The sequence below is a fragment of the Typopeltis vanoorti genome, chromosome 12 (assembly GCF_054136105.1).
Source record: "Typopeltis vanoorti isolate ZY-2024b chromosome 12, IOZ_Tvanoo_1.0, whole genome shotgun sequence".
In the NCBI taxonomy this organism is placed as follows: Eukaryota; Metazoa; Arthropoda; class Arachnida; order Uropygi; family Thelyphonidae; genus Typopeltis; species Typopeltis vanoorti.
The window spans coordinates 53,424,834-53,448,602 of NC_143560.1; the positions used below are offsets into that span (position 1 = coordinate 53,424,834).

Genomic DNA, 23,769 nt, shown 5'->3' on the forward strand with positions numbered 1-23,769 from the left:
GAGTAGATGCCCTCCCTACCTAGAGGTGTCACATAATAATAATAATATCACTCTTTAATATAATCTCTTTTATTTAACACAGCTGTGTTTATAATCTAATTTTCTTTTGTGAAACTTGAGAAAAACAATATTCTTATTCTAAGAATAAGAACATTACCGTTTTGTCAAGTTTTACTAAATATCCTTAATATAACAATATTTAATATTGTTATGGGTAAAATTGTCGATCTTAAAAATATGTTCATCTCCTTTTTTCTAGTCAATTTTTAATATTTTAGTTTTAGACTTTTTAAACCTCAAACTTACCTTTTTATTTTTAACATTTGTAATTTTTTTTGTAGATGGTGTAAAAAAAAAAAAAAAAAAAAAAAAAAAAGGTTTATTAATTTGTTTATTTCTTCTAAGATGCAGTGGGCTCGCTGGTTAATTAATATGTTTCGTATACCTCCTTCTTTGATGCCAGTATTGCAGCCTACATGGTAAATATTATTTATGATTCCTAACAGTGATTTATCTTTAAACACAATTTATAATATATGAAGTAATTTGTTTTCTTTAATTCCATTTAAATGTTACGTGTTATCATTCCATTATGAAAGAAAATTTACTATGCTGCTTTAACTATTGAAAACATAAAGGCTACTTTATAAACATAAAACTAATGCCTGTGGAAAACTTTTCGAAGTATTTTATTGAAAATGACTTATTTTTCTTTTTTAATTAGACAATTGAAGGGAATACGTATTATTATTACACCAAGACCCCATGGAGTCAAAGATTCATCTAGGAAGTCCTTTTATCACACACACAGCTCATCATATCGTGCCTTAAGCACACTCAAATTCTCTGCAGACACTACACTCTCAGGCAAGGCATTCCACTCATTCACAACTCTGCATGCAAAAAACCTGTTTCTCACTCCCCTGCTTACACCCTCTTTATACAGTTTCCAGGAATACCTCTGGTTCTCTCCTGATCTCCCACCACTTTATGAAAAACCTCTCTAACATTGATCCTATAACAACCCCTTACTAACTTGTAGGTCTCTATCATATCCCCTCTTCCTCCTATCCACTAGACTCTGTAAATTCATCTTCTCAATCTTTCCTCATATTCAACATTCCAGAGGTCAGAAACTACCTTAGTCAGTCGCCTCTGGACCCTTTTATTTTTCTTATTCTAAGATCTCTTATTTCCTCCACCTCCAACAATATATCCCTACCAAGTATAAATTTTGCATCCCATCTTTGTTTCCAAATATTAAAACCTTACATTTTGCAATATTGAACTCGCATTCCCAATCACTCAATTTATTCAAGTCTTCTTGTAAGGCCACATCTTCTCTACTCTTCATAGTTCGTCCCAACTTTACATCATCTGCAAACAACTGAATATCTCCATTTAAATCCTCACCAATATCATTGACATACAAGTTAAACAGTAATGGCCCTTAAACAGATCCCTAGGTACACCACTAGTGACTTTCTTTTCTGGGATATTGCTACCCCATACACAACTTGCTGATACCATCAGATAACTAGTCTCCGATCCAATGCACTATGTAATATCTAACCCCATTTGCTCTAGTTTGACTATCACCATATTGTAAGAAGCAAGTAGATTACTAAACCTAATTTTAGCAAATCCATGCTGTCCATTGAAGATAATACCATTGTTGTCAACCCAATTCTGGATCCTAGTTCTCACAAGCTTCTCCAACAACTTAATCGCAACACCTGACACACAGATAGGCCTATAATTTGATGCTTGAGTTCTATCACCTCCCTTATGAAGTGGCACAATCTAGTTCTCCTTCCACTCCTTAGGAACTTGACCCAGTGCAAGACATATTAAAAAAATATGTCAAGGCAGATTTCAACTTCCTGGCACATTCCTTCAGAATACATGGTGATATATTATCAAGTTCCACAACCTTATTAATGTCAAGTTTGCTCAACTCCCCATACGCCTCTTGCTTGCTTACAGTCAGTCTCTCCTCCCCATCATCAACTGCTCTCACATTCTCCATGGTCACATTCACAATAATGAAAGACCTTTATACCATTATACCACTACATCTGCAACAGCTGTACTTATGCCATTTTCTGCAATCAATGTCATTCTTTAATAGTCATTCTTTTTTTTGCTGGCTACATATCAAAAGAACTCCTTAGGATTCTTTTTGGCTTCATTAGCTAACTGTTGCTCATACCTCACTTTTGCTGCCCTTACCAACCAAGTCACCTGCCTTGCCTGGTTGTTTGTAATCCTCATGGAATTGATTATTACCACTTCTTTTATGCTGCCTCCATAATGCCCTTTTTCTCTGTATTGCATGCTTAATCTCTTTATTCATCCATTTCACACTTACTTTATTTAACCTTCTGATCCTTGGAATACATTCAGACATTGCTTTTACTAGATAGTTCTTCAATATCCCCAATCTGCATTGATCTCTTTTCCAGCTAACTCCTCATTCCATGCTACACCTGCAAGCTGTCTCCTGAGCTCTTCATAATCACCACTCTTGTAGTTCCACATATACCCTTTTCTCATAGAGGTCCTCACACTGCTGGCAACCACCCAGGTAATCACTTCATTGTCACTCTTACCAATTGGAGGGTGATTAGACACCTCATTTATAATTACATCCTCTGAATAGATGATCAAATCCAAGACCCTCAGTGCTCGTGTGCCCTCTGTTACATACTGTCTGAGGTAGTTGTCCCTCAAAAACTCAAGAAACTTATTTTCTTAAATTCCAGTTGCTATTTCATCATCCCAGTCTGTATTGACATAATTAAAATCGCCCATAATGATCATCCTTTTCTTATTTGCTTGGCTAATTTGATTATACATTTCATAGTCACTACTATCCACATTACCAGGTCTATAATAACATCCAACCAAGTATTTCATTTCTATTCACCATACTGCCTCAAAACCATTGGCACTATTTCCCTCTTGCATCTCTACTTTGTATGGACATAACTCTTTCTCTGTCATCAGTAGCACCTTTTAACCCTTTCTATCCTCACGAAACACATCATACCCTTCCATCTCTATTCCTGCCAGGATTTCATCCTCGTCCAGCCGTGTCTCACTTATTCCAACAATTTTGGGTGAACAGACTCAATTAATGCAACAATTTCATCTGACTTGCTTCTTACACTTCTAGCATTTGTATACAAACACAGTAGCTCATTCCTGGATCTATAGCTAGTTCCTCTGATACCACTCATTCGTTGTGATTTCTCCATGCTCATCTGAAGCCATTTCTCTTTCTCTTTATTCATTTTAGAACCCTCTTCAAATCAAACTGTTTCCTCTTGATCCCAGGTCATCCCCTTCCTTTCCTGTTTACACATGCATTCACATCCTCTTAGAGCATCCAGCTTTCTCTTGCTGTGTTCCCCTGTCCACCTGTTTTCTCATTCTCTATGCTCATGCCCCTCATTTCTTCATTCATAACCATCTCTTCAATCTCTCCTGTCTTACTCTCCTGCTCTTCCACATCACTTCCCACTTCATCAGATTCATTCTCTGTACTCACTTCTCTACCTCCAGCAACAGTCTCTCCAAGCGATTCACACCAAAACCACTGAAATGCAGTCCATCATTCTTATACATTCACTTCGTCCTTCAAACTCATTCCACATGTTAACAAACTGCACTCCTTTCTCCTCACACATTTCTGCTAACATATCATTCATAATTCTTGCACTCTGCCTCATCTCATCACTGTCATACCTAGGCAACATGCTTACTACCTTTCCTATCACACTATTCTCTTTTAGCAATTTCCTGATATCCAACCTAACATGCTCTTTGTTCGCAGTCAAGTCATTTGTACCTATTACAACTATCAATTCATTTGCTCACTTCTCATATCCAGTACCTCAATCACTCAACTCATTCTACCTCCAGTAAAACATACCTCGTGCATCCTCTCGTCCAGCACACCTTTAATAATTGAATCACCATACAACACTACTCGCGGATCTTTTGTTACCTCTTTTATACCAACATTATTTGTTTTCATAATTTTTGCTCTCCCATACATTCCCTGAATTTTCTTAACTTCATTCTGCATCCATTTCATCTCTTTCCTCATCCTAACCAACTAAACTTTCAAATCTTGTCATGTTTTCACTGCCATTCATTCTTTCGAATTTTCGAATTCTCAAACCCTGCATCACACTTTTGCTCTCATTCATTCTTTTGAGTTTTTGTACTTTCGAATCTTGCATCAGACTTGCTCTCATTCATTCTTTCGATTTTTTGAGCTTTGAACCTTGTGTCACACTTCCGCTTTCATTCATTCTCTCAATTTTGTTGCCATCAGCCACATTCACATCACTTTTGGCTTTCTTACCATCGATTAAGTTTTGCAGATCGCTCATTCTTTTTCAAAACTTTTTTAACATTTTTTCGCTGCTCTTTTACACTGTCCTTCTCTATCAGACAAGAACTCATTCTCCTTGCGGCATTCTCGATACTAACACTTTCTGTCGTCAACATACTAGCACTCAAGTCCTCATTCAGCTCACACTGCACACGCCCTCCTTCCATCTACCTTAAATATCCACACTTTATTAATGTAATCAAACGAGTACATATAGCACATCTCACAAAACGACTGAAGTCAAAGTTAAATTCCTGCATGGACAAAGCTGCCACCATCTTTCTTTGTTGGTTACTATGCTAAACCCTAATATGAACGAATTTGTAAATAAATTGCTGCGTTCTCATCACCTAACAAGCACTCACTTTTGAAACATTTAATACATGCTCTTTGTCCGGTTTCAATTTCCTTACTCGTATCCTATAATTTTCTCGATGAATAAGTTTCGCATACGCTGCACGAAAACCTGCAAATTCAGATCACCCGAAAATGTGGTCTTTGCTGCCATTGTTCTACTATGCATTGGCATCATAATAAATATCATATTTAAACAAAAAAAAATCCAAGGCTTACTTACAAACTAAATAGCTCAGTCAATCACACACCCATAATTTTTAACACAAAAACTACAGTAAGGTAGACTAATATTATCAAGTAAAATATGGTAAAGTTATCTTTCAGGAGCTCTAAGTCCACTCTACACACACACACACACACACACACACACACAATACCTGTTGTCACAAAATTATAAAACAGGTGTATTTTAAATTCAGACTGGGTGAAAAAAAAAAGTAATAAGAAGACTACAGATTGATACATTTAGTAGTCCCTTAGAGTACTGAAAGTTAGATCTCATGCTATTTGTAGACCTCACAAATAAGATTAATTTGGAAGAAAATGGATTTAAAATTGAGTAGTGCCGTCTTAGTGTCCCCATTCCTTGAGGTATATATCAGGAAATGATGATTTTTTTAAAAATTTTGAATTTAATTTGAAATGATAGTTTTGGTTAAAGGATGTGGATTTTTTTTTGACTGAATGACATTCAATATTTGCAGAATGGTATGAATAGGTTGGAATGGTGGACATGTGAAAAATAGCTCTTTAATTATGAGTTTTGTATGGTGTTAGTAGAGTCTTATATGGCCTTATAGACTCTTATAGAGATTTATTAGTCTTGTATGGCGATTCAATCATAAGAGATGTGATCGACAAGAGATTGACCAAGTCGTGCTTTCCAGGTGCAAAAATTAATGATATTAATGAGGCTATTAAAGCACAATAAGGCTGAAAGAGATGATTGTATTGGCTTGAACAATTGATTTGAAAGGAGAAAAGTATGGTATGAGAGAGAGAGAGAGGGGACATGAAAGAATTACTGGAAGTAGCAAAAGAAAAAGAGTGAGAAGGTTAAGATAGTTAGTCTGTTGCAGCAGTATGACAGAATAGAACTGAGAAGTAGGGCCATAATAGCACATGACTTGATGTGAAGGTTATGCAGTAGGAGTGGTGTGGATGTATGGAGTGAGTTTCACAGGCGAAAGGACTTACATGAAGGATAGTTTGCATCTGAATTGATTTGGTTTCGGGGACTGGAAAAAGTGTTGTTGAATAAAGTGAAAGTGGATGTACAAAATCAGGGAAGCTAGAGTTTTTTCAATGTATATACAGACATCTTTGAGGCAGTCGAGTGTAAGAATGTGCATATTTTTTTCAGACTGCCTGCTCAGACTCATTTTCATTTGTCACCACTGGTAACAAATGAAAATGAGATAGTATAAAGTGTCAGGATAGTGATGGGCCTAAGGGACTTGCACTTTACCTACACTAATGCCAGGAGCATTCGGAACAAGTAGGAGTAATTTTTGTTTCATCCTGCCCAAAGGTTATTGGTATTAGTGAGACATGGCTAACAGAAGATGATATGGTTAGTGGGATAGAATATGAAGGGTATGGTGTGTTCAGGGAGGATAGAGAAAAAAGAATGTGGGGGGGGGTTATTGATGATAGCTGATGAACTTCAACCCAAAGTGAGTAGAAATTCAACTGCAGGCCAGTGAAAATAGCACATTTGAGGCTATCTGGTGTGAGATCCAACAAAATATACAGTTGGATGCTAGTTATAGACCAGGGGATGGAAAATATATTTGAGATGGTTTGCATTGGCAAATAGACTCATTGAGTGGAGTGGAGGGCATGTAATTATTATGGGAGGATTTCAACTGTGAGAACATAGGTTGGAAGGAGGAGAGGACACAGGAAGGAAATAGAATTTTATGCAGTTACATAGGATAATTACCTGAGACAGCATGGATGGAATGTACTAGGAGTTTAAGAGTACTCGATCTATTAATTGCATCTGAGAATTTGTCTATAAAGAATATGACCATGTTTCCACCAATTGGTGAGAGTGAGCATATGGTCTTGACCTTGGAGGTGGCTAAATGTTTGAAATTTTCAGTTAAGATGAGGTATGTGTGGAATTACAGACTGGTAAGTATGACAGACTTAGGAGATTGCTTGGATTGGTGCCATGGCATGTAAAACTTCAAAGGCTGGATGTTGATAGTGCATGGGAAGTGGTAAAGGAGTGTTTGAGGGAGGTAATGGCAGACTGCAGTCAGGAGAGTAAATCAAGTGGGAATTAAATGGATGAATATATCATTAAGCTGGAAATGCAAAAATGTAACTGCAGAGGGAATTTAAGAAGAAAGGTAACCAGCAGGCACATGAACGGTGCAAGGCACAAGCCAGAAGGATAACTAGTGTGGTGAGAAAGGCAGAAGCAGATTGTGAAAGGAAGTTAGCAATGCAGACTAAAGATAATCCCAAATAGTTCTTTCTTTATGCTGCAAGTAAAAGAATGAATGTGGCAGAATGATTTTAATCAGTGCCGATGGTAGGGAGGTAACTGAATTAGTCAAAATAGTACAATTACTAAGTGAACATTTTGCAAGTGTTCACTATAAAGTTATAAAGTGAACACTTTATAATACAGTGACTGCTAAGTTGGATAAAGGTAATGCGTTTACAGTGATACTGCTGGACTTCTCAAAGGCCTTTGACAGGATACCACATGGAATTCTAATCAGTAAACTGCAGCACATAGGGATGGGTATATAGGGTTGGTGAGATGGATAGGAGGGTAGTTGATGGAGAGATATCAGTGAGTAGATTATTCAAGAGTAGAGTCCAAAAGAAGGCCTGTGACTAGTGGCATGCTACAGAGTTCTGTTCTTGGATCACTACTGTTTCATTTGTACATTAACAATATAGGAAAGGATTTGAAAGGAGCTCAGTTATTTGCTGATGATGCAAAGTTGGGTAGAGCAATAGTTAATACAGATGTCAAAATTTTGCAGGATGATTTCCACTGATTGGCAGACTGGGCAAAGGAGAACAGTTTAATGTAGCAAAGTGTAAGGTTTTGGAGTGAATAGATTATCAACTATATACCATATTGGTGGAACTATACTTCAGGAAATTGACGAAGCCAGAGACTTAGGAGTGTTAGTGGATAGGGAGTCGAAGTTTAGGGAGCACATAGCAAAAGTGGCTAAAGCAGCTCATCAGATTACTTGATTACTGAAGAATACTTTGATGAGCAGAGACAAGCAGGTTTACTGATTGGAATTTCTCCTCTTTATCAAGCCTTGATAAGACTCCATCTTAACTACTGCATGCAGATCTGGGCACCATGATTTCTCAGTGATGATGAGGAGGTGAAGAGGATCTAGAGGCATGTGACCAAGATGGTAGCAAGTCTGTGAAATGAACTTGACGAGAACAGGTTGAAGATTTGTGCTTTACAGAAACTGGTTGATTGGAGGAAAAGGGATGATATGATTGAGACATACAAATTACTGAGGGGTTTTTACAAGATTAATTGAGAGGAAATTTTTCAGAACAGGTCAGGTGGTGGTAGAAGTAGGGGCTATCCATGAAAACTGAGTAAGAGTGTAGTTAGCAAGGGTGTTAGAACTAGGTTTTTTGCTTGGAGAGTGGTGAATGAGTGGAATAAGTTGCCAGAGTCTGTTGTGGGTGCCATGACTATGAATGAGTTCAAAGCAAAGTATGATTGATACTGTACAAATGTTGGATAGTTCTTGACATGATGTTTAGCACACTTCCTATCAGAAGTGCCTAATGCCATGCATTATAAGAGGGCCACTGGCCAGTCCAGTTTCCACTTTTATTGAGGTGAAAAAGTAAAAAGATGTTCATCACAGGTCTGGAGTAGCAGAGAGGTGCAAGAGAATCTGATAGTATTAGGAGAAAGAAAAGACAGATGGGTAGTAGGAGAGATAGAAAAAGGCATCAGCCTCCTTTACACAATGTAACCAAAGGCTATCTGTTTTTTTTTTTTTAATCTCATGCAGTTGAACAATCAAAAGACCAATTGAAATTAAATTCCAGAGATGACTGGTACCCTGATGTTTATCCTTATCTAAGTAAATCCCCTTGAAGTCTCATTGGAGCCACACCCAGAAGAGATAACAAGGTTCAGTTGATGTATAAGTCATATTTTCCATATATAAGTAATAAAAAGGTATATCACCTTATTATTAAAATACCCTGTATCAGAGATAGTTATAAAAAGGTTTTTTTTTCACTTGGTTATAAATTAAATTCAACTTACCAAGAAATTATATTCTTGTTTAATCCTTTATCCAAGCATGTGCACAGTATCTTCATAGCAGATAATTTCAAAGTGCTTTTCATTCAGTTTTTTTTTTTCTCCAGTATATGTTTTACTCAAGTGTTGTGCTTGTGGGAAGATATTTTACAGCTGCCAAAGGATATAAAGAAAGGTTAATGATGTTCACTTCTAATGCATATATTATAGTTAATCCATTTGTTAAAAGCATAAAATGAAAAAAAACATGAAAGAAATAGCAGTTATGTTTTTTAGACAAAAGAAATTGCGTTAAGAGCAACTTATGATGCATCTGTCACATGCAGTTCATTGTTTTGAATAGTTTTCTAGGTGGTTGTTAGAAGTGGTACAGGTCCAGTGTGCAGCAAGACTGAAGTCATTTCCAAACGTTATGCAAAATGAGACCTGGTTTTTGTTCAGTGTGCTGCATAAGGAGTTCTTTATACTTCTTGAAGCATCGAGACAAGTCATAACTAAGGACCAGTCAGTTTCATGGTTGAGACAATGAGCAGTATGTCATTATGTTGACTTCTCTTCAGTTGTGAGCCCCATCACTATATTGCTCACTCTCTCTCTCTCAACTCCATAACTTCTTCCAGTCTCTTAAGAACTATAAAATTCGAGAAATAGTTTTGAAATGGTTCTTTCTACACTACCTTCTGGAAAGGAACACTGAGAAATTTGAAGTTTATGATCTGTTTTATGAGAGATGTTAATGCCTGCACTTTGTGGTATAGATGTGGTGCATTTCAAGATCACACTTAAGTATTATAGAGAAAAAGTCCTATGTATTATAATTAGAGACGGGTCATTTTGATGACTGTTAAAAAATCAATGCATGTGTGTTTTCTGTTATTTTTTCAGGAAAATCCCATAGGCTGGTATTTTGTCTTCGACACCTTGATTTCTTTGCAGGCTGATATGAGATGAGTATCAGTGCAATTACTGAGGGGGGGAAAAAAAGGATGAAAAATAAAGAACAAGAAATTCCTGTATCATCAGGTTACAGAAATAGGACACAAGAAACCAAACAGCCTTTATATCATAGGTTCAGTATACTATAGAATTGCCCCAGTTCTAATTATTCACTTACTGGTTAAGACTCCATTGATTTTTAAACATGTCTACTTATAATTCACTATATTACCTTCCATTAATGGCATATACACATCTGGGGCATCAGTATGTTTTCCATAGTAGTGGATACTTGAAGTAACACAAAATTAGCTGCTTTCAGAATATACTGGGGGGGGGGGGGTAAAAAGTTATAATGGAACTATATACATAGATTCTCGATTACAATGTTAAGTGATGTATTATTATTACTGCACAGGTACCTTCATGGAGTCTGAAGACTCATTGTGGGAGACTCAAGCTATCTACACATATCTATTGTACCTATCCTTGAATTCATTAACAGACAAAACACTGTGGTAAACCATTACATTCAGTCACCACTCTCCAAACAGAAAATCTAGTCCTCACATCCTCCATAACCACACTCTTACTCAATTTCCAGGGATGACCTCTCGTCCTTTTCCCCCCCTCTAGCCAAGTGCTGAAATATATTATCTATCAATAATTGTCTGGACACCCCTGTTATTTGAAGTTATGGAACATTCTAGGTTTTTTAATAATATAAAAATCGGTGTACAGATAGTAGGAAGCAGTATCTCATCGTAGCAGTTGAATATAGGTTGTATGGCAACACGACGTGAACTCAGTGACTTAGAGAGAAGTGTAATCTTGGGCTGTCACATAGGTGGCATGTCCATACTTGCCATTGCTGCTCAACCGGAGCATCCAAAATCAATGGTTGGCAATGTGATCAACAAATGTAAATGCTTTGGCATCACTAGTGTAGGAAAACACCAAGAGCGTCCACTGAAAATGACTGACAGGGACAGTCAGTTTCATGGAGAGTGATAAAATGGGTGGCACACAAAAACCAGCTACAATCGATGCAGACCATCCATGATGAGTTCCAGAGTGCCAGTAACACCATGGTGAGCACTAATACTGTACGAAAAGACTCCATTTACTGGGTTTCTATGGAAAAGCAATGGCACAAGCCAAATATCACAACAACAAACAAAGCAGCTTGTCTGGCCAAGTGCATGTGAACTGGACAACTGACCAGTTGAAAATGATACTCTGCAGAGATGAATCAAGGTTCACCTGTTTCCAGTTTGATGGCAGGGTGTGGGTATGGAGGCAGCCTGGTGAACACTTGTTATCACAGTGTGTTGTACCCGAAAGTTTGGTGGTGGAGGAGTAATGGTGTAGAATGCATTCAGCTGGTTTGAAGTGGTTCCATGAAGGTAGCTCAGTACCTTGATATTCTGGATAATCAGGTGCCTATACTGTGGAGTTTTTATGGAATGGACCTGTGTTCATCAAGACGATAATGCCCCAAGCCACAAAGCTGCAGCTGTTATGGAGTGACATGAAGAGATGGCTGTTAAATGATTGCCCTGGCCTGTGCAGAATCTTGATTTCGACCTCACTGAGCACTTGTAGGACAAATTGGAGTGTCGATTGAGGCCCAGAGCAGCGCATCCTCGATCTGTCACCAAACTCATTGATGGTGGAGGAATGAAGACAAATTACACCTGATGTCTGCTTCACCTTATTGGAAAGCTTCCCTCAAAGGGTATAGAAGGTGGACATACCCGATATTAGGGTTTGCCTGCTGATATCATTTGTAAATTGCTAGTGTCCAGACAATTATTGATAGATAGTGTATTTCCTCTTTAAAATTCTTGTAAAATTGTTAAAGTAACTTAAAGGGATAATTAGAAATATTTCTATCATATCTATTATTTTTTTTTTTTTGCCTGTCAGCCAACTTTTGCAACCTACAAGCCCTCAGTCTATCTGCATAGGAAGCATTGCACAGACTACTCACCATCTTAGTCACTTGCCTCTGAATCCTCTCCACCACTTCCTAATCCCCAAGAAACCCATGTGACCAAACCCACTGGATATGACTACATCTGGATTACTGTGCTCGGTAATTCAGATGTAGTCATATCAAGGCTTTATAATACTGAAACATTATAACAAGCAGAGATAATTCTCTTATTTCTGCTTGTTAGTGTTCCTCAGTAACCCATAATTGTCCAGACATCCCTGTTATTTGAAGTTATGGAACATTCCAGGTTTGTTAATAACATAAAAACTGGTGTACAGATACGAGGGGGGCCTGAAAAGTTCTTGGCCTAACAATGAAAAAACAAATTTATAATTTCAAAAGTATTTTTATTTTTCAACATAATCTCCCTTAAGACTAATACATTTATTCCAGTGATGCTCCAGCACCATTATCCCGTCTCTGTAGTAGTTCTCAGTAAGATCTGCAAAATACTCCTCTACAACTGCAATCACCTCTTGATTCGAAGAAAAATGCTAACCAGTGAGGAAGAGTCTTAGTTTTGGGAAGAGAAGTCAGAAGGAGTCAAATCTGGGGGATAGGGTAGATGTTCCAACAATTCATAGTGCAGATCCCTTAATTTTCCCATTGCCAAAACAACTTTGTGGGCAGGTACATTGTTCTGGTGAAAGATGATTTTTTTCTTCTGCAAACCGGGTCTTTCCTTACAAAATTTTTCATCTAGTCTGGTTAAAAGATCAGATTAAAATTCCCCGGTCATTGTTTTACTCTTTTCAAGATAATTAATAAAAAAAATGTCTTTAGCATCCCAAAACACCAATGCCATGACGTTTCCTGCTGATGGAACAGATTTTGTCTTTGGTGCTGAACAACCAGCTTCTGTCCACTTTTTCACTGCTGTTTGGATTCTGGTGTGTAATGGTGAAATTCAAGTCTCATCCATAATAATAAATCGATGCACAAAATCAATTTTATTCTACCGATACCATATTGTGCACTTGATCAATGATTTCTGGTGGTGTTACACTTTTTGGACGTCCTTCACGTGGATCATCTTCAAGGCTGGTACGGCCACATTTAAACTTGGCAGCCCATTTCCTAATTGTCAAAAATGAAGGGAGAAGAGTGCCTATAAACTTTTATGAACTTCGAATGAATTTCTTTTGGTATTAAACCTTTTATTTACAAAGAATTTTATAACCGCATGATACTCAGTTTTATCCATTTCAAGGGATACAGACAATACTTTTGCTTCAGACAGTTGTATAAAACAAACTACTTGATAGAATGACTTGCAATTTCACACAGATGCACCAACTTAGAAAAAAAAAAATCTTGCCGATAGTGTTGCCATCTATGGTCGAGACCGAGAACTTTCCAGACCACCCTCATAGTAGGAAGCAGTATTTTATCATAGCAGTTAAATACAGGTGGTATGGCATCACAATGTGAACTCATGACTTCGAGAGAGATGTCATCGTGGTCTGTCACATTTGTGACATGTCCATACTTGTTATTGCTGCTCAACTGGAGCATCGAAACTCAATCATTAGCAATGTGATCAACAAATGGAGATGTTCTGGCATCACTAGTGCAGGAAAACATCCATTGCGTCCACTGAAAATGACTGACAGGGAGAGGGTGATAAAATGGGTGGCATGCAAAAATCAGCTACAATTGACACAGACCATCCGTGATGAGTTCCAGAGTGCCAGTAATACCATGGTGAGCACTAATACTGTATGATAAGAACTGCATTTACTGGGTTCCTATGGAAAAGCAGTGCCACAAGCTGAATATCAAACAACGAACACTGCTGCTCATCTGGCCTGGTGCAAAGAACGTGTGAACTGAACAATTGACCAGTTGAAAACTGTACTCTGCAGAGATGAATCAAGGTTCACCTGTTTCCAGTCTGATGGCAGGGTGTGGAGGCAGCCTGGTGAATGCTTGTTACCACAGTGTGTTAATCCTGTGCGCTATGCTGGCTACTTTAGCAGTATACCCTCTAAAGTTCAACTGTCTATCTGTTATTACTACCTCTAAATCCCTGGCTTCATCACTTTCATCAACTGGTAATCTTTTTATTGCTTTACTGGTTTCTCCTGGATTCTGCTCTTCCATATGCTTCCATACATCTCGTATACTAATTTTTGGTATTTTGTCCGTCAACCACCCCTCCATCCATATCACTAGTTTCATATCCAACCTTATATTTTCCAGTTTGCTCCACAATTTGTTCCACAAAGTCCCATGTGGTATCCTATCAAATGGCTTTGCAAAAAACAAAAGTATCATTGTGTGTCGCCTCATAAAGTAACATATTGTTATCCATCCATTCCTGAATTCTCTTCTGACCAACTTTTCCAGTGCTTGTACCACTCCTCCTGAGATGTTGATTGGCCTATAATTTGATACCACTGATTTAGAACCTCCTTTATGCAAAAATAATTATTTTCCCATCCTTCTACTCACTTGAGACCTTGGCAGAGCTGAGATTTAAATTAGTCAAAGGCATCGCCAGTTTCCTTGCACATTCTCATAAAATGCTGGCTTATATCCCATCTATTCCCACAGCTGTATTTGTATTGAGATTCTGCAATATCCTAAGTACCTCCACTTTATCAACCTCTGTTTCCCATGTCAGTCAATCATTATTTAGAACCTTCATGCAGTTAGGGAACTCTTTCTGTAGATATGTCTATTTTATGCATGATTATAGATATTCCAACTCTTTAAATCCATCCGTATTGTTCATCCATTCACTTCAGTATTTTTAAGAGTGGCACTAAATGTACAAATTTACTTAGACTTCCTACTCAGAAAAGAGTACTTTGAGATTATCTTTTTGATGACTATAAATTAAAGATACCAAGAAATTATATACTTGGTTTAATCCTGTATCCAAGTGTAAGCAAACAAAGTGTGCGGCTGAAGTATTTTCAGGACTGGGGCAACTTGTATATAGAAGCTAATGACTTTACATCAGTTTCACTTCAGACTTTGGCATTACTTCAACCTTAGTATCACCTCTGGGTCTGGCTCCCACTGATTAGATCTCAATAAAGGTTGAAAGGTCTGAGTAGTGACCCCTTCCCATTAATACATAGCATTATACATTCCCATCAGGATATGTGCTTTGCATTATGGGATGCTAAGGCAAGTGATGTGAAGTCATTAGCTTTTATATACGAGTTGCCCCAGTCCTGAAAATACTTCAGGCACAAACTTTGTTTGCTTACACTTGGATAAAGGATTAAACTAAGTATATAATTTCTTGGTATCTTTAATTTATAGTATAACTAAGTGAAAAAACTTCCAACAACTTTTTGATGACTGCTCTAATCCTAAAACATTTCCCTAGTGTAAGAGAATGGGGTACCTTATATGAAGAATTGCCATGTTTGCAAATTTTTAATTGCTTCTTTATATCTAAGAATTGTTCAGTTGCAAAATTTATTCATTGTGAACAAACTATATGAATTATTAATTTAAGCACTTACCTACTATCTCTGCAGTATTTTTTTATATTATAGTCCTACTTTTGTGCTTCCCATTTAGATTTGTAAAATTGCATCCCTTCAAAGTCACATAAAGTTAAAAAAAAATCATGATTGACTTCAGAAGCTCAGTGACATCTTCTGAAATCTCATACCTTATGGACAGAGAATTATATATCCTGGCTCTTACTCTTATGAACATATAAAATCAAATAAGATAGTTTTTTAGTTTTTTTTTTCCCCCCTGTCAACGTATAAAGATCTATCATGTGTTGCATGAGAAAGTAACAGGAACATGAGTGACTTGAGTCCCTTCATTTTTGTCTGGTAAACAGTGTCATTAGATTGAATGTTATATTCATTAAGCTTGATGAAGCTCTTAATTCAGTATTGAAGACAGTATTATATTACATGTTATGCAAACATTCACTTTGCTTTTTTGGATGATCATAAATAAAATTAAGCTTCAAAACATTTCAGCAAACATTTCCCAAAAATGGGGAAAAAAATTGAGGTTTTTAGAAATTTGCAATCATAAATGTATAGAAAAGAAACCATTAATTTTTTCCCTATATCTCTAAAATAATAGACTAGAATTTAATAAAAACTGGAGTGGTATCCATTGTTAATATTAGTGAGGAGTAATGCATTAGTCACTAATTATATAAAGAATAATTGTTTAGAGTGGCCTTCATATCTCATTCGGTAACACTTTGCCCTTTGGTTTAAATCCTCTCTAGATGCACTTGCTTTCCCATTTTTTTTATTGTATTTTAGTCTTTTGATTTTATGTATGATTTTTCGCTAAGCAGATTTGATTGGATGTGCGACTTAACAAGATTTCCCGACATTAAATATGGTAATTACATACTCTTTGTTGGCTAATATTTGCCATGGTTACCAGGTGCAGTTTTGGAGCTCTAATAACTGATTATCAAGAAATATCAGTATTTATAAGCTAATAGATCTGATTTACTTGAACCACATGATATTGAATTTGGTATCTGTAGACATTATAGTATCATCAGCTGATTGTTAAAATTGACCAGATACTATTATTTAAGTTAATTAAAAGGAATATTTTAATGTATTGGATAAATATTTTTGTAATTTATTTATTTAAATTCATTATTATGTTTGGCAGTGGAGAAATAGGAAAAACATTACCTGATCTTTTTGGTGCTTCCATACCTATCACAGCATCGGTAAGAATTTCTCAGTAATTAAATTTTTATTTTTATTTTGTATTCATAATTAAGTATGAGGTTGTATGTAGTAAATGATGAAAAATAAGTAAATAGTGGAACAATAGCAAAGTTAAGTGTGTATATATATTTATAAAATTAAAATTTAACTGACTAGAACCCGAGAAAGTATAACAAAAACCTTTAATAAATCATGACTAGTTTCATCAGTATTCTGACTTCTTCAGTGAGTAAGAAATAACATAGACTTATAAAAATAACAAGGTAAAAAACATGAACTTTCTAGCTTAATAAAAAGAAACAGAATAGTAACAGTCATATTTGAATAGGTGACCGCGTGCTACTGTTGGCATGAGTAGAATGTGTGTGACAGCTAATTTTAGAGCGCCAGTATTGGATTGCCGTGCTATGTGAATCAGGCAAATTGTAGCTTAGATTGTTCAAGTGTGAAGGGTCCAGAACTATTTCTTTTGATTCTATAATACATCTTTCAAATTCATCCTTACATATATATAAATTGGTTGTGTGGTCCCAATCAACTTGGTGTTGCTGTTTTTCGAGGTTAGAGTTTGCGGAGAAGAGCACATTATTATATTATAGAATCAAAAGAAATAGTTCTGGACCCTTCACACTTGAACAACAATCTAAGCTACAATTTGCCTGATTCACATAGTGCAGTAATCCGATACTGGCGCTCTAAAATTAGCTGTCACACACATTCTACTCATGCCAACAGTAGCATGCGGTCACCTATTCAAATATGACTGTTACTATTCTGTTTCTTTTTATTAAGCTAGAAAGTCCATGTTTTTTACCTTGTTATTTTTATAAGTCTTGTTATTTCTTACTCACCTGAAGAAGTCGGAATACCGATGAAACTAGTCGTGATTTATTAAAGGCTTTTGTTATACTTTCTCGGGTTCTAGTCAGTTAAATTTTAATCTTATAAATGTATACATCCCGAGTCAATCCTAATTGCAACTATATATATATATATATATATATATATATATATATATATATATATATATAAATAAAGTAATCATTATTGTGTATTCTTTTCCAGAGAGGCCTAAGGACTCAAGTGGAAAGCCATTTTAGTCACTCATGCTTAGTATCTGTCATCTCTCCTTGAACACATTAAATAAAGATGCGCTCACAACAACTAACAGCAATCCATTCCACACAAATTCACTGCTGACCATGAAAAGAATCTGAACTCCGTGCTCCCTATCCACACACCCTTAGCCAGTTTCTTCCTGCACTAACCCTAAGCTGCAGAATCTTACTTACAGTGTAAGTTTCTCTTGCTAGCTTGTATATTTCTATCATATCATATCCCCCTTTAATCCGTCTTTTCCTTAAACTTTGAAGCCCACATTCTCTCAGTCCGTCCACACATGCAATTCCACAGGCCAGTTATTCTCTTCGTTTACCTCTGGATTTTCTTGACTATATCTCCCATCTCTCTGAAATCCAGCTGGCTATATTTATTGCAGGAGGCCAGATGTGGCCTTATCAAAGCCTTGTAAAAGTGCAGTTATCCATTGCAGTGATTTAATCACATAGCAGTGTGGTACCTAACATTAACTCACTGTCCACTCTCAAGTCTCCTGGCTTCATCAACTACTTGTAGCAATTTCAAATTAATATGATACTCTGCCTGCAATGCCCTTCATCCATAATGCATAGCCTTTCCTTCAGAAACATTAAATTGATATTCGTTAACATTTGTCCATACAACTAGTCTGTTCAAGTCAGCTTGCAGCAATTCTGTATCAGATTCCTTTATCACTTGCTCCAACTTATTTTCAGCAAAAACACCTGATCACTCTCTAATCTATTCTCAGTATCCTTAATTCCTTAAGCTAATTACCAGTTATTCTCAGTATCATTAATATATAATTTAAATAATGGTTCCCTAGTACAGAGTCCTGCAGTACACTTCATCTTTCTTCTTCAGCACTTACAAATATGACAATTTTTCTGATGCCTATCAATCAGCCATTTTCCTATCCACATCAGTTGAGTTTGTATAACAGCCTTACACACATCATTTGGACCTGAAAGTAGTGTAGTCTATCCAATCGGCTTATATAAACCTTGCTGTCACTATTATAGGATAAGAGAAATTTGCTAAAAAAAAAAAAAAACCTTCATCAAATGCTATCTATCTACCTACCTTTTGATGCATTTCGTATTGCAGCCTTTCCAATGCCTTGTTGGTCACACACCAAAGATACTAATTGGTTGGTAATTTGTTGCATCAATCCTAGCTCTCCATCCTTGTCCAATGCACTTGTCTTATTCTCCTTCCACTCATTAAGAATCATAGATGTGCTGAGACTGAAGAAACAGGTATTTGCAACTGCAAAGTCATGAGCTTTGGCCCATTCTAGAATGTTAGTGCCGTCCTCATTTCATACGCTGCATCCTTGTCTACCATGCACATGTTCAAAACCATCCCCTGTACAGCCAATTTGTCCATTTATATCTCCTTCCTTTGTCTGTTGTGAACATCCGGTCTGTAGTGCATAGACAGATATAACTCAAACTGTAGGTTCCTATATTGATCTTAACAGACATCATTTGGTCAGAGATCCTTGCTACTTCTCTGATGGAATTATGTAGCCACTGGCTTACAGTTACTGCAACACCAATTTTGCTCAAACTTTTGTTCAAAGTGGATTAGTTTATATCCTTCATCAGTGTTTCTAGATTTTGCACTAATTCATCTTGTCTCTTGTATGCAGGCAATGTCAATCTTTCTGTTTTTAAAACAGTCTGCAATTTTGCAGCTGTGACCAGTTAATGTGCCAATGTTGATGGTTGTTAGGCGAATGTTTTGGGTTTGGACTTGCTTCTTTAACTTGCCGCACCCAATGGTAGGTAGCCTTAGTATTCTGTTCATATAATTTAGGCGATGATGGTATAAAGGGGAATGCACTAGCAGGTTGTGCAAAATGAATTGTCATCAGTATATACCAGACATACATTCCAGAAGCCTTCATAGTTCAGTTGGTATTGATGAAGCCCTTTGGTCAAAAAGACCTGGATTCGATTCCTGTCCATGACGTGAGGACCTTTATCTGGTCTCATTCCACTAAAGGTGAGTTAGCCGGTCTCATATGGAGGTAGAGAGTTTTTTTTAACCGGAAATTTTGGGTTTTTCGTCCCTCAGAACAATCAAACTGGCCCCGTGAACACACACAGATCTACAGTCATAAAATATACTTAATCCCTCATTAGGAGGGTTTAACCCATCCTAAGGGACGAGGGGAGAATAGGGGGAAATCCCCATATGAAATAAAATTCCAGAAGCAATACTTTCAATAAATAAGTCAAGGGTATAATCAATTCCGTATCATGCAATCTCTCTCTCAAAACACCTGCCATAATCCCATCTGAACCCAACACAGCCTTACTGATATCTGGTTATTCAGTTTTCTGAACACTTCAAGTTTCTTGACAGCTTCCTTTTTCAAAATACCGAAAATACTGTTGATATCACTATTATGAAATAACTTAGTAAAATTATCATTAAATACTTCTATACCATCAACACTATTTGCTTTATCATTAACTCCATCCAAAACTCATTCTCCATAACTTTTGTTTCTGCTATCCACTTAACAAAAAACAAAAAACAAAAAAAACTTGATTTCCTTTTGCCTGCTTTGCCAACTACTTTTATTCTGATTTCATTTTCGTAACTAGAGTTATGATTTCTTTACTTGTATTTTATACTCCTCATGCAGCTTCTCGATACTTTTCTATTTTTTTTTCTTTCTATTTCCATTTTTTTTTTTATAGCCATTTTAAATTCTGTAGCTTCTGCCTAATGCCTATTCATCTATTGTACTCCTGCTCTATTTATCCTTCAAATTTAAGAATACAATTCCTGATTCCAAACATCAATTTCCTGATATATATCTCCCAAGGGGTATTCAGGTTACTATGACAGCACTACATGATTAAGTTTACATTATTATTAATCTGCTATCAACAATTTTCCTCCAAATCAGTATTACTTGCGAGCACTCCAATATTTTCACATGTGACATTTCATGCTTCCAGGGACTAAATCAGTCCACCTAGATGCTGGTCGTCCTCAAGCTCTCTTTCCTGCCATCTTGGCATCAAACACCTGTTTTGCTAACCTTTCCTCACCATTCTATTTAAGTGGCCATGCCACCTTAGATTAGCTCTGCTGACACATTCTTGAATGCTAATAATGTCAAGTTCCTTTCTAATGTCTTCATTTTTAATATGATTCTGCCATTGATGCCATTAGTTCACTCCCCTAATTTTTCTCAGAACGCTCATATCTGTAGTCTGTAGTCTTTGATCAAGTGCTTTATTTCTAACCCAACTCTCAGATCCATAGTTTAAAACTGGTTTAAACACTGTCTTGTATACTGCAAATTTGGTGTTTTGGCTAATTTCTCTGTTATTGCATATAAATTTATTCAGCTGGCTACCTGCTATATCAGCTTTGCTTACTCTGTTGTCTATTTCCAGAATAAATCTGCCATCTTCACCAAAACTGTCGCCTAAATAGCTGAAATATTTTACTTGTTCTATAGGATCTCCATTCTGAATGCAGCTGAGGTTTTCTCTACGCCTGCCTATTTTCATAATTTTGGTCTTTTTATTGCTGATTTGCATGCCAAATTTGTTATGGCTGTTATTCAATTTAGTTAGTGAATCCTGGAGAATAGCACTAGATGTGTTTAGTAGTACATAATCATCATCTGCATAATGCAAAGAGCTAAGTTTAACATCTCCACTTCTAATATCAGGCTTTAAACCACTTTCTTTCATAATGTGATCCATATAAACAATAAGAGTAGAGTGAATGTGCATCCTTGTCTTACCCCTGAGGTTACATAAACCATTTTCGTGTATTTCCTTCAATTCTAATTGCTGACTGACAACTTAAATATAGACTGTGTATTGCTCTATATAATGTTCCATTCACCCAGAATAATTGAAATGTTTTGAAAAGCTTTTCTCTGGGCATCTTGTCATCTGCCTTTTCCAGATTTACAAAACTTAAGTACAGATCCTTGTCATATTTCTATGATTTCTCAATTATTTCTTCTAAAGTAAGAATCTGATCTTGACAACTTCTATTTGGCATGAACCCAGCTTGTTCTTTTCCAAGTTTTTCTTCCATGATCTTTCTCAACCTCTTTTCTAGTATGCTTGCATAAATCTTACCTGGAACACTTAGTAGAGAAATTCCTCTGTAATTCTCACATTCAGCTTTATTCCCTTTTTTATAGATGCGTACTCTGAGAGCTGAACTCCCATCACTGGGAATTCAATGTTCTGACCTGGCCCTGCGAATTATACAGTGTAGCCACTGCAAAATTTTTATACATCCATACTTAGCATCGTCATCTACTCCAGCTGCCTGTCCACTGCCATTTCAAGTTTTTGACAGCTTTTTCTACCTGAAGTATTCATATATGTGTACTCCTCTTTACATTCCTCTTGAAAATTTTGTAGTACAGTTCTGTTCACTGTTTGTCTCGTTTAAACAGTCTTTTAAAGTAATTACTCCAAACATTTATGATATCCTCATCTTCAGTTTCATCAACCAAAGAAGGAATCTTTGATTCCTTCTATGGCACTCTTTCCTCTATTTCTGAGTTTCTTTAATAGACTCTGGAACATTTTGCCACTTTCCTGATATTTATTTTCCATACTCTTACCAAAGTCTTCCCATGACTTGTTTAGCTACTTTTAGACATAACTTAGATCTCTTGCATTTTTCTCTGTATTTTTTATGACATCTGCTGACTTATTTTCTAGGAACTTTTAGTATGCTTTCTTCCTTTCCAGGACTGCTTCTTTAACTTGTGTCAACCACGGAATTCTCATTTTTTCTATCCTTACAGATAACTTCACCACATAGCTGAATCGATGTCTTCTTCAGAGTCTGCCATTACTACTCCAAGGTTTGGTTCTTGATTTCAATTTGTTTCATTTTTTTCTGTAATAATGTTTTGTATAATCAAATGTACAATTTACTTGTGATAGCTGCTCAACTATCAATTCTTTTTAAATCTTTCTTACTGTTCTTTTCGTTGTGATATCCATTTGTATTCTGCTTAGTACTAAGTAATGGTCACTTCCAATTTCAAATCCTCTGTATACTCTTGTATCCTGAACCAGCATGAGGATATCACTATCAACAATGATGTAGTCATTAAGGCTTTTCTTGTGTCTTCTCACCATGTGAGCTTGTGCACATCTTTATGTTGAAACATGGTGTTAATAATGACTAGCTCATGTTCTGAGTGCAAGTCCAGTAAATACTTACCATTGTTATTAGTTTGGTCCTTTTCGCCAAATTTTCCCAAAATGTTCCTATATACCTAGCAGGATTCATTTCTTACTCTGCTGTTCAGATCTCTAACAAGGAGCACTTTTTCCATTTTCTTTGTCAGATTCCTGTTTTAATCACTCAAAAAAATTCATCTATTTCTTCTTTAGAAGAGCCTTCTATGGGACTATATAGGCAGAAATGTTTCATTGTCCATTTCCTCATTTGAAATGTTCCTACATCACTATGCCTGTTTATTTCTTCTTTGTCTCTGTAATGCCAATTATGTCCATTGGTACTTTTTCAGTTCTTCTGCAAGTTAGATTCCAAACATTTTTTCTTTCTTTCTTGCTCCAAAGAAAAATTTTCTTCCATCCACTTTCACCTATGGTATTTCTGAAAACTACTTATAAGACTGTCATAATCTATCTTTTAATTTCACACATGCATTTCTCTCTGTATTGGACTACCACATACCTTCTTGTCTCTCAGATAAATATCATAAATATATTCTCCTTCCCCCTTAACTGAAGCAAAACCAGCAGTTTTTCACAATTTTATTTAAGTCCAGAGTTATTGATTTCTCTTGTTATCCCTATTACCTGCATGGGATAATTATCTCTCAGTTCTCTTGCAACTCCAAAAATTTATTCTGTCATAATTGGTTGATTTCTACTCTTGCACTCAATAAGCTGATCAAACTTGTTATTCCTCCTCCATGTTTTCAAGTCTATAACAGTTATCTTTTTCTGGTATTTATTCTGAAGGGATG

At 36.3% G+C, this 23,769-nt stretch overlaps 1 protein-coding gene across 3 annotated transcripts in view; it reads left to right on the forward strand.

The window, feature by feature from the left end:
- The window catches only part of LOC150100793 (glycerol kinase 5), a 329,559-nt gene that overhangs the window by 180,291 nt on the left and 125,499 nt on the right, over window positions 1-23,769 (forward strand). For all 3 annotated transcript variants that reach the window (XM_090401274.1, XM_090401275.1, XM_090401276.1), the window contains exons 9-10: window positions 406-479; window positions 16,603-16,663. In XM_090401274.1, coding sequence (XP_090257400.1) covers window positions 406-479; window positions 16,603-16,663 — 135 coding nt within the window. The remainder of the gene's footprint in view (window positions 1-405; window positions 480-16,602; window positions 16,664-23,769) is intronic.